General features: G+C 43.1%; 1 protein-coding gene across 1 annotated transcript; it reads left to right on the top strand.

The window, feature by feature from the left end:
- The first annotated feature begins 441 nt into the window (after window positions 1–441).
- Znf599 (zinc finger protein 599) lies at window positions 442–11,306 on the top strand. Its single transcript, XM_013522374.1, has 4 exons — window positions 442–871; window positions 5,152–5,278; window positions 8,129–8,212; window positions 9,859–11,306. The coding sequence occupies exons 1-4, from the start codon at window positions 854–856 to the stop codon at window positions 11,214–11,216; spliced, it is 1,587 nt and encodes a 528-aa protein (XP_013377828.1). The 5' UTR covers window positions 442–853; the 3' UTR covers window positions 11,217–11,306.
- Window positions 11,307–11,453: the final 147 nt, after the last annotated feature.

The following is an 11,453-nucleotide window of genomic DNA, read 5'->3' as shown; positions in this document are numbered from 1 at the left end:
CACCCGGCTGGAAACATTTAATAGTGTATTAAAGAATTGTCTTGTTTTCGCTATGCAGTTCCAGCTGGTCTTAAACTCACTTTGTAGGCCAGGCTAGCCTCAAACTCATAGCGATCCTCCTGCCTCAGCCTCCTGAGTGCTGGGATTACAGGTGTGAGCCACCACGCCCGGCTTCATTTTCTTATAAATTTCAGGGTCCCGAAAGAGTAAAGGCTGGGGCAAAGATACTTAGGAAAGAACATCAAGACCTTAGTTATAAGCACATGTCAAGGGGCCTCAGCAATCAGTATGCATCTCCTTTAAGAGCAAGCGAAGCCACACCCTCTCTTTGGAACTTTAGGCTGCCCTTTCCCTAGAACAGGAAAGGCCCCCAAGTTCTGCTCCTACTTTGGTTAGAAACTACACTACCCAGAAGGCAGTGCTTCGGCCATCGGAGGCAGGCGCGGGGCCAGTGCCTGAACACCGAGCTGGCATTTCCTGGGCGCCTCGGGGTTCCGGTCCTGATGTCATTCGAAGGTGGCTGGACTCTTCTTATCGGCTGCACAGTACCTGGAGCGTGGGTCGGAAGCCGCTTCTCAAGCCTTTTGAGACCAAGCACACAAGGACAGTGAGGACAGTGGGACCCACTTGCGCCTGCGGTGTGGCCGGTGACCCCCTCCTGCGCACCCTCCCGAACGGCGAGGTCCGCCCAGCGCTTTGGGGGCCGTGAGCCTTGTGCGCATTTACCCAGCTGAGACTTTGAGGGTCTGCGTCGCCCCAGGCTGGAGCGAGGGGTTCGCTGAGGCCGCCCTGCCTGCTCTGATCGCCCCCACTCACAGCCCCCGCTCGCAGTCTTCTCCGCCCTCTGCATCCCATGGCAGCGCCTGCGCTGGTGAGTGAAGGGCTCCGCAGTCCCACACGCGCTTGGCTCAGCAGACGCCCTCCGTCCTAGGGGATCCTGGAACTCTGACTCGTCCCATTTTCGTGCCCTTCCAGGTCAGGGGTTATAAGAGGAATTCCCTCTCTTTCAATCTCTCTCCTCTCGTTCTCTTTGTGTGTCTCTTTCTCTCTGTCTGTCTCTCTGTGATAAAAATTACTTTCATTTTTAGGAATTGATACATATACATATTGCATCTTGATCATGTCTTTTTGTTGTTGAGACAAGGTCTTGCTGTATAGTTCAGACTGGCACTGAACTCGCTATGCAGCCCACGCTGGCCTGTAACTTGCACAGTCCTCCGGCCTCAGCCTCCTCCGCTGCTGGAATTACAGGCCTGCGCCACCATGCCCAGCATGTTGATCATTTGTGCTACTCCTTCCGCCTCCCTCCCCTGATTAATCAAATCCCCTTACCATTCCACAGAGTCTATTTCCCTGTGTCCTACCATCTCTCTTTCATTTTGCTCTTTGTTTATAGTTTTGATCTCTCATATTAGAGAAACCATGTGATATTTAACCTGAGTCTAATTTATTTTACTTAGTATTATGGTCTCAGGATCCATCCATTTTCCTGCAAATGACTCAAATTTATCTTTCTTTTGGGCTGACTAGTACACCATTGTGGATATAGCCAGCATTTTCTTTCTCCATTCATCTGTTGATTTAGCAGCTGTTGTGAACTGTGTTGCTAAAGACATAGGTATGCATATATCCCTGTAATATACCTTTAAGAGTTTCCTATTTCTTGGTCCAGCCTTGAGCTTGATACTAAACTGCACTTGGACTTCATCCCCTTGGATGTGAAAGGGCAATATTCTTTATCGAGGGAACTGAAGACGGCATGCTTGTGACATGTGTCTTGCAGTGCTCAGCACCACCGAGAGAGCATCACTTTGTACGCCATTTCTGGGGAGGGATTCTGGCCCTCGGGTCTCCCTGCCTCAGGCTTCTATCTAGCTGAAAGCTGGGCAAAAGGATGAAAATTTCCGAGGCAGATGGGAGTTGGGAGCAGGATTTTTGGAACTGCTATTCCCCTAACAGGAATAAGAAGTCTTCCTGGCAGGCTGGACGATAAGAAGGGCTGGGTTTGTTCCATCTCTTTATCATAAGTAAATTTGGCCTGTCCGTTAACAGTAGTGCATCCATTTTCCGGTCTGATGCATTTGCCTGTATTTGCAAAGAGGATCAGTTACAATATTCATTAATGACAGTGAGTGGACTGTTCTGTCTTTTGAGATGGAAACACGCAACAGACTCCAAGTTACTCTCTAGCTTGCCGCCCTGTTTACTCTCATCATAGCCCTGATCACCTTCAGTACTTATTTATTCATTTTTCCTCACCGAGCCTGACCTCTCACTTCATTCTAGCCTTGTTTCTGCATCTTCCCTGGTTGTCTTATCTAAAATCTCCCCTAGTGGGCTGGGGATGTGGCTCAGTGGTAGAGTTCTTGCCTTGCATGCACAAGGCCCTGGGTTCGATCCCCAACACCACAAAAACAAACAAACAAATAAAATCTCCCCTAATCTTTGTTTTTTTTGTTTTGTTTTGTTTTGTTTTTTAAATAAAAGGAGCAAAACATTAACAGACAGACAACATTTTACAAAATAGCAAAAGAACAGTACAGACAGTACAGAGTTATAAAGTGGTAGGAAATTAACAATGCTTGTTGTGTTACATATTGATATCTTCAAAGTGGTTTCTCATGAAAACAGATAGAGACATGTAATACTGGTCAACCAAGGACTGATCAACCATTGACAGTTTCTTTCAGCAAAGAAATACAAAACAGTAGGACAGCTATGTTAACTGTCCTGTATATACATACATACAAAATTTCTCCTTCTTTCCCTTCTCTTTTCCCACATCCCGGTTGCCCTTTACCTTTGAGTGCTTTCCTATCATTTCACAATGTCTATCATACCTCCTAGTTTAAATTACCTCTTTCAGGTTTTACACTAGTAAAACAATGCGGTGCTTGCACATGTATGTTTAATTTATTTCACTTATGAGTATGGTCTCTAGTTGTGACCATTTACCTATAAAGGCCTCGAGTTTATCTTTCTTTACAGCTGAGTAATATTCCATTATATAAAAGCACCACAATTTTCTTATTCAATCCTCGGTGGATGGACATTTGGGTTGCTTCCACATTTTAGCAATTACAAGTTGTGCTGCTATGAATATAGGTGCACTCCCCTAATCTTTGTAGTCATCTCATTTTCTTATTTTCAGACCCCTCAGAATCATTTGACTTGATCTTGCTCATTTTATTATTGAGACTCTGTCCCCAATCCTGGACTGTGAGTTCCTAAAACAGAGCTGGCCTGTGGCATTTACTCAATTAATGGTTTATGAGTGAGAGACTTTACCCTCGGGGTTTTCATCATCCTTAGCTTAAACCTTCCGGCAAGGCTACAGAGTCTTCTACTACCAAGCCACCCTCCCATTCTTCTCTCTCACGCCCTGTCCTTAGGCTGTGCTGGCCTGAATTTGCCACTCTTGTTGCCCTCTTTCCTCTGTCACATGATTTTTAGCTCTCTGCAAGGCAGCCCCTTGGATGTGTGCTGCATAGAACTTTCCTAGGACACTCTAAGAACAAATGGGAAAAATCCCACCAACAGTGGTTTGGGGACCCCTACAGTGACACCCAAAGTAAACTTTGCAAGGGGAACATACAGGACTCTCTCTGACAGGTGGGCATGGGAATGAGGGGGCCTTTGAGGAACCTTCAGACAAAGGGACCTGCATGGACCCAGGCAGGTTTTGTTCCGGCAGGCATGAGAGGGCCTGGGGGTTGCCAAGCCTTTGTAAACTGCTGAAATGTGTATCAGGAAGTGAGAGTGTGGCTGGCAGATCCTCATCCTACTAAGCCCTCTTATCCAAAACAAGTATCATGCTAGAGACTGCTGCCTGTGTTCCCAGACCCATAGTTTACATTGTCCTTGGTCACTTGTGTTACCTGGTACTTAAGTAATAATACCTTAGGGAAATGTGCTGACAGTGGCTCAGAAAGAAAAAAAGAATAGGCCGGTGGTGCCTGGTGAAAACCACCAGGGAGTCTGCATGCCCCAGCTACACCTTGAGAGCAGAAAGCTTTTTTGAGCCCTACCAAATCCCAGGCATTGGGCATCTCTTCAGCTACCTCTTCTGTGAAGTGCATGATAAGGGATTCATTCTTCCACATCTATGAAAATATTTTCAGGAGTGGCTGAAATGCTTTTAAATATAAAAATTACTGGAAATTTTTTTGCCTTTGTCACTGTGGATTCTCTATTGTGACAGAGAAAAAGGCTTATACCCAAAAACCCTGGACCAGAGGGACCTGAGTTCAAATCCTACTTCTCAATAAGCATACAGTTCTGAGTGAGTTGACTTTGAGCCTCAGTTTGCTGATTGTGAAACAGAGATGATGATGGCATTTACCTCGTAGGCTATTAGACAATTAATAACATTTGCAAACATGCAAAACTTATTCCTGTGACATGTAACAGGCACTGCAGTGTTTGCTCTATGAGTATTTTCTCTTTATGGGTATTTGCCTATAACAACCTGGAATAGTAGCAGCTATTATTGTATTAATGTGGAAACTGAAGCTTTAAAAAAAAAAAACTTTCCTTGGTCACACATATGGCTTGTATTCAAGAAGCTGGATTTAAACTTCAGGAGACCTGGAGACTTAGTTGTTTTAACAGAGCACGCAAAGGCTTCGGGGTTAGGCAAACAGATTAGTGAGGCTCAGCAGCTGCTGCTGTAGTCATTGTTTGAATTATTCTTTTCTTTCCACTCTTCCAGTGTCCCACAACATATACTATCTACTCCTTACAGTCCACATGGAATTGTCATTGTCTGTGTCATTCTTCAATGGTTTCCTAGCCTTTTCCCTTCTACACTTTCTATTCTGTCAAAAGTACCAACTGCCTCCTTCTTTTTTTTTTTTCTTTTTAATTTTTTGTCTTTTTGAGACAGGGTCTCGTTATGCAGTTCAGGCTGACCTTGAGCTCACTTTGTAGCCCAAGCTGGCCTCGAACTCGCAACGATCCTCCTGCCTCAGCTTCCCGAGTGCTGGGATTCTTGCCTCCTTCTTGAGCTTAGCACTAGCAAGTTTCTGAGGAGGTGCTGTGTCAGTGTGTTGGGACTTGGGTCTACCCAGACTCTTGCCAGTAACCAAGAAATAGGCTCTAATCTCATATATTAGCTTCACAGCCGCCCTTACCACCTCTTTGACTTTCCAGGCATTGGTTTCATTTGAGGATGTGGCTGTGACATTCACTGGGGAAGAATGGAGGCATCTGGACCTGGCCCAGAGGACCCTGTACCAGGAAGTGATGCTGGAGACCTGTGAGCTCCTGGACTCACTGGGTAAGGCCTCATTTCTCTTCCAGAGTGAGGAACTTAAAGCCTCTTTTTATTCCCAACTTCCACCCCCTGCTGACACCAGTATAACTGGTTGAGAAAGCCTCAGGAGGCCACCTTCCCTGCTCCTTGGAACCTCAGCATATTGTGATCTGACCTCTCTTGGTCTCCTCAGCACTTTCATCTGATGTCTAGCACAAGCTGGCCTCAGTCTGAGGTGATTGGCCCAGCATGGTTGAGTCAAATGTCTTTACAGCCCAGTTAGCAGGGGGGTTCTCAAGAAGAGTATGATTCAGACAGACAGTTGAGGGGCTGGGGATTTAGCTTAGCAGCAAAGTGCCTGCCGGGCAAGCACAAGGTTGTGAGTTTGATTCTTGGTACTGGAAGAAAAACAAAAACAAACAGACAGGCAATTGAAAGTGTTTGTGCTCAGTACTACTGGTATCTTTCTAAGCAACTTGCCCTCAGCTAAAAGGCTTTTTTCCCCTTTATCCTACCTAGTCTGTCTGTCTTTCTCTTTTTCTTTCTTTCTCTTTCTTTCTTTTTCTTTCTTTCCTTTCTTCCTTCCTTTCCATCTTTCTTCCTCAGTTTTTCTTCCTTCTTTTTTTTTTTTTTTTCATTTTTTTGGAGACAGGGTCTCTGTGTAGTTCAGCCTGACCTTGAACTCCCTATTTAGCCCAGGCTGGCCTTGAACTCACAGCAGTTCTCCTGCCTCAGCACCCCCAAGTGCTGGGACTACAGGCGTGCACCACCACACCCGGCCAGCCTTGTGTTTCTTAAATGTTGACTTAGTCCTGACTCTTTCACACTCTGTAGGTTTTGACTAATTTTCCCCTCAGCAAAAATAAGTAGTCTCAAACTCCCAGCCTTGAGCAGGCAGAATGAGCTTGCTGAGAATTCATATATCAATTTGATTTTATCATTTTTATAGTAACTTTTTACTAATGTCTATAAAGTGAGTGAACTAATATCTGTAAAGTGCTTAGAATAGAATCTGGAGCACAGCAAGTACGACAAATGTATTTGTTATATATAGTAAATGAACAAATCTAAAATATTCTCCTATTTAAATTTTTAATGTCTATGTTACCCAGGAATTCTGAATAGGAATTGAATGGAGGCAACAAGTCTCTTTCCACAAATATCCATATGGCTATCTCTAACAGGGCTCTACCAGCCTACATCCTCACATTCTTTTCTGTGAGTTGTTCTCAGTAAGTTAAATACAAATTCTGTTTTGTAACAGTTTTGATGAGTTGTTGAAAGGACACACAGCTTTCCAGGTGGAGGGACCAACACAAGCACAGTCCCTGAGTAGAGAGGGAGTTTGATTCCTTAACAGAGATAAAGGAAAGTGTCATTTTCCTTTCCCATTGCCACATACTGAGCTCAGTGCCAGGCATATGGCAGACATCAGTGAGTGTGTGCTATAAAACATCTGGTTGCATTCTAGCCTGGTGGATCAGATTTTCTAGTTGATGTTTCTGTGGGTCCTGTTGCCTCATTCATCAGCTTCTTTCCAGAGCCTTCTGTCTTTTAGCCCTCACACTGGTACATTTGGCTGAATATAATGGGAGATCACCTCATACTGGTTTTGCCAGATTCGGGCCAGCAAACTCTGCTGGGAAATGAATGAGAAGCGCGAGAGACAGAATATCTTTGCAGAGGGTCTAGGTACTTCACTGAAATGAAACCCCAAACTGACTCAGATTGCCAGATTTACTGAGAAACAACAAAGGTGTAGCATTCTGATGAGTGCAGAGGTTTGTTTTAGATTAGCAAGGCATAGTGAGCATTTGGCTGAGTTATTAACTTTTATCTGATTGTGCCTTAGCAAACTTCCTTGTTTTCCCTGTAAGGACCATTTCTGCTTGAGTTGACAGAACATCCCAACTTCAAGATGTTCCATCTTCTCAGTCACCAGTCTTCCATTCCTCCAGTCAACCCGAGCAGACACTGATCTTTTGGGTGTCACAAGGAACTCCACAGGTTTCATTCTGAAAAACAGTTATTACTTCACCTAATGAAAAGCCCAGAGGTAGTGTTGGCTCCTAAGCTGACATCCCAGTTTTCTGTCTTCTGTTCTGTTCTGGGTCACCAGGCCAGCATCTGTGGAGGGGTCAAGGGATGGTGCAGAAACAACTGTAGTAAAAAGCTCCCGCATTTGGTTGAAATAATGTGAAATAAAAGCTTTTTCTGCAGAATGGGTATTGGGCTTAGGTCACCTGCTTAGCTCATTCAGCTGACTGCTAGTAGATGCCACTCCTTAGTTGATTTGGTTCAGTGTTTTTCAGCCATCTGGGCATGAAAATTACCTGAGTAGTTTGAAAAACTACCAGTGCTAAAAAGTAAAAAAAAATTTTAAATTTTTAAAAATTTTTTAAAAACCAGTGCTATATGGAGGTTGAGGTAGAAGGATTTCCATGAGTTCAAGGCCAGCCTGAACTACATAGTGAGACCCTGTCTCAAAAAACAAAAATCAAAACAAACAAAAAGTCCATAAAACTACCAGTGCTTAGTCCTTATGCTCACCAATTTTATTTTTTTAAAGTCCACTTTGCTAAGTAGTCCAGATGCACAGGGATAAGGAATCCTGACATAGATTGATTAGGGAATACTTTGCAGAGCAGGGATGGGGTCTCTTTCTAAGGTTTCCTGGCCTTGTGTTAAAGGTATGTACTCCTGTAAACTTGAAAGTTTTCGGGGCTTTTTTTTTTGGTTTCTTTCTAGTACCCGGAATCGAACTCACAACCTTGTGCTTGCCAGGCAGGCGCTGTGACACTGAGCTAAATCCCCAGCCCCTGAAAGTTTTCATCCTTACCAGTATACCTCTACATCATTTATTTCTCGTGGCAGGGCATCCTGTTCCAAAAGTAGAGCTGACGTATCTCCAGGGACCATGGATGATGAAGAGAAGACTCTTACAACGCACCTGTACAGGTAGGGGACTGAGATTCTGGTGTCATAGGATGTGTAGGCTGCTATGAGGTGTCATAGCAGCCTACACATCCCTATGGGATTACTGTATCTGAAATCCTGCGGGCCTCTTCTTTTTGTGGCCTTCCTTGGGTCCTTATTGCTCTCGTTTTCTTTGGTCTCCATTTGGCTATCTGGTATTAATATAGCCACATTTCTTCTTTTCTATTTTGATTCTTAGTTTAATTAAATCAACTAGTTTTTTATGATTAATGCATTTTTATCTTATGTACGTTTTATAAATTGGATTGTACATCCCAATTCTCTGTTCCACTTTTTCCCTTGATAGTTTATCTTATGACCACACTGCCCTGAAATAATACTAATACTTTACATGGCAAATTCTCCTGTTTTATTCTTCTTCAGAGATACCCAGTCTCTATATAAATTCCACAATATCTATATCAATATCTATGTCAACAATATCTATGTCTACAATATCTATTGTCAATATCCATGAAAAATTATTGGAATTTTACCTAATATGTATTGGATTTATGGATGAACTTGGGAAGAATTATAACTTTTTACTATTAATCTTTCATTTCATATAGATCCTTCATGTTTTAAGTATTAGTTTTTTATCTACATAGGTTTTTTTGTTTTGTTTTGTTTTGTTTTTTGTTGTTCTTTTTAAGACAGCGTCTCACTATGCAGTTGAGGCTGGCCTTGAGCTCACTTTGTAGCCCAGGCTGGCCTTGAACTCTCAACAATCCTCCTGCCTCAGCCTCCTGAGTGCTGGGATTATAGGCATGTGCCACCCCACCTGGCCCTATATGCTATTTTGGGGTTGTTCACCTGGTCTTTATTCTTTATTTAGCAGTCTCAGTATATATATGCTTCTCACCCTCCTGTATTATTGTACAGTGTGAATCTTGTTTTTCCTTTGCTCCTGCCTGCATACATCATCTCCACTATTCTCTCACCCTCTTCACTTTGCTAAGCATTTGGCGTCTCTTAAAACTCTAAATCTTTGTAATTTCTCTTTTTATTTGCCAGTTTCCCTCCTAATTCTGTCTCATAGTTCTTACTCTTCTTTAGAAATAAGCTCACATAAGCACCTTTTCTGAGTAGCCTCCATGGGTCTCTTTCTGTCACCCATCGGACCAACTTAGTTATACCATCTGTATGTTTGAGTGACACATGACACTTCTTCTCTTAGAACATATTAATTACACAGAGTGTAATCCTTCCTCCCCGTGCATTCAGGAGAGTTAGGAATAGTCTTTTCAAGTTCTCTCTCCCTTGTTCCACCTTTTCCTCCTGGGTTTCCTTTGTAAGATGTCAAGAGCCCACAGATTAGAAATTGCAAACATGGTTTTAAGAGATATACCAAATGCAAATCAGGCATGGTGGTGCACACCTATAATCCGAGCATTCAGGAGGGTGGGGCAGGAGGATCAACATGGGTTTGAGACCAGCCAGGGCTACATAGTGAGTTCAAGACCAGCCTGAACTACACAGCAAGACTCTGTCTCAAAACAATATGTACAAATGCAATAGGCATCACAGTCACTATATTTTCATCTTCATATTTGTGTTAAAGTGGTGACTTAATTTGTTCTGTTTATATCACTAACAGATGGCTTTTTATGTTGACTTTGTTTTAGGTCAGAATGCAAAACCTGATACAACAGAGCCCACTGTTTCTCAGCTGGCCTTCTCAAAGAAATTCTCTTACCAAGAACAACTGACACAGAGGTCCTCAAGAGATTCCAGGCTGGGGCAAGCCACACATGAGGAAAGGCTATTAAAAATGCAGGGAGGGAACTTGAGGCCAGGAACAGACCTCTCCAAGGAGACATGCTCTGGAAAGCTGACCCATAAACATGATAATTTGGAGACAGGTGATAAACTGTGTTTAAGAGTTTTACAGGAACAAGTCATTGCACAAGATGCTATCCATGAATGTGACTCTAAAAAGCCAGGAAAAGAACATGTGACTGAAGCATGGAACAAGCCCTATAAATGCAAAGAATGTGGAAAAGGCTTTAGCAAGAATTGGGCCCTTACTCAGCATCAACAGATTCATACTGGCATGAAACCGTATGAATGTAATGAGTGTGGGAAGGCCTTCAAACGCAGGTCTCATCTCATAGAACACCAGCATATACACAGTCGAGAAAAGCCATTTTTGTGCAAAGAATGTGGGAAAGCTTTTTACTACAGCTCTTCATTTGCTCAACACATGAGAATTCACACTGGAAAGAAATTATATGAGTGCACTGACTGTGGAAAGGCCTTTACTCACCGCTCTACTTTTATTCACCATAATATGACTCACACTGGAGAAAAACCCTTTACATGCAAAGAATGTGGAAAAGCTTTTTGTCTCAACTCATCCTTTACTCAACACATGAGGATTCACACTGGTGAAAAGCCCTATGAGTGCAGTGAGTGTGCAAGGGCCTTTGCTCATCGCTCTACTTTCATCAGGCATAAGAGAACCCATAATGGAGAGAAACCCTTCAAGTGCAAAGAGTGTGGGAAAGCCTTTTGTGACAGTTCTTCTTTAATTCGGCATATGAGGATTCACACTGGTGAGAAACCCTATGAATGCAATGAATGTGGAAAGGCCTTTACACAGCACTCTGCTTTTATCCGACATAATAGGACCCACAGTGGAGTAAAACCTTTAAAGTGTAAAGAATGTGCAAAAGCCTTTTACTATAGTTCTTCCTTCATTCGTCACGTGAGGAGTCATGCTGGAGAAAAGCCCTATGTTTGCAAAGAATGTGGAAAAGCCTTTACCCAACCTGCAAATTTTGTTCGGCATTATAGAGTCCACACTGGAGAAAAACCTTTTGAGTGCAAAGAATGTGAAAAGGCCTTTTGTGACAATTTTGCCTTAACTCAGCACATGAGAACTCACACTGGTGAGAAACCTTTTGAATGCAATGAATGTGGAAAGACCTTCAGGCACAGTTCATCCTTCACTCTTCATCGAAAGATTCATAGTAGAGTTTAAAAGGTATTGAAAGGCTGGCTGGGTGTGGTGGTACACGGCTATAATCTAAGCACTTGGGAAGCTGAGGCAGGAGAATCACTGCAAGTTTGAGGCCAGCCTCAGCTACATAGTGAGTTTAAGGCCAGCCTTTACTACAGAGTGAGACCCTGTCTCAAAAAAATAAAAAGTTATAGGAAAGACAACAGTGTTCCCAATCAACTTGAGTGAACACATATTGGTGAAATACCTTTTCTTTTG

Source organism: Chinchilla lanigera, unplaced genomic scaffold (assembly GCF_000276665.1).
Source record: "Chinchilla lanigera isolate Chin_1 unplaced genomic scaffold, ChiLan1.0 scaffold00067, whole genome shotgun sequence".
In the NCBI taxonomy this organism is placed as follows: domain Eukaryota; kingdom Metazoa; phylum Chordata; class Mammalia; order Rodentia; family Chinchillidae; genus Chinchilla; species Chinchilla lanigera.
Note: the sequence above shows the minus strand (reverse complement) of the source record. Positions and strands in the feature narration are given on the sequence as shown.

What these genes read in the sequence shown, in the direction of transcription:
- Znf599 (XM_013522374.1), top strand. An exon ending in TGAGCTCCTGGACTCACTGG is followed by an intron (nt 5,279 to 8,128) that starts GTAAGGCCTCAT and finishes TTCTCGTGGCAG; the next exon opens with GGCATCCTGTTCCAAAAGTA. An exon ending in CTTACAACGCACCTGTACAG is followed by an intron (nt 8,213 to 9,858) that starts GTAGGGGACTGA and finishes ACTTTGTTTTAG; the next exon opens with GTCAGAATGCAAAACCTGAT.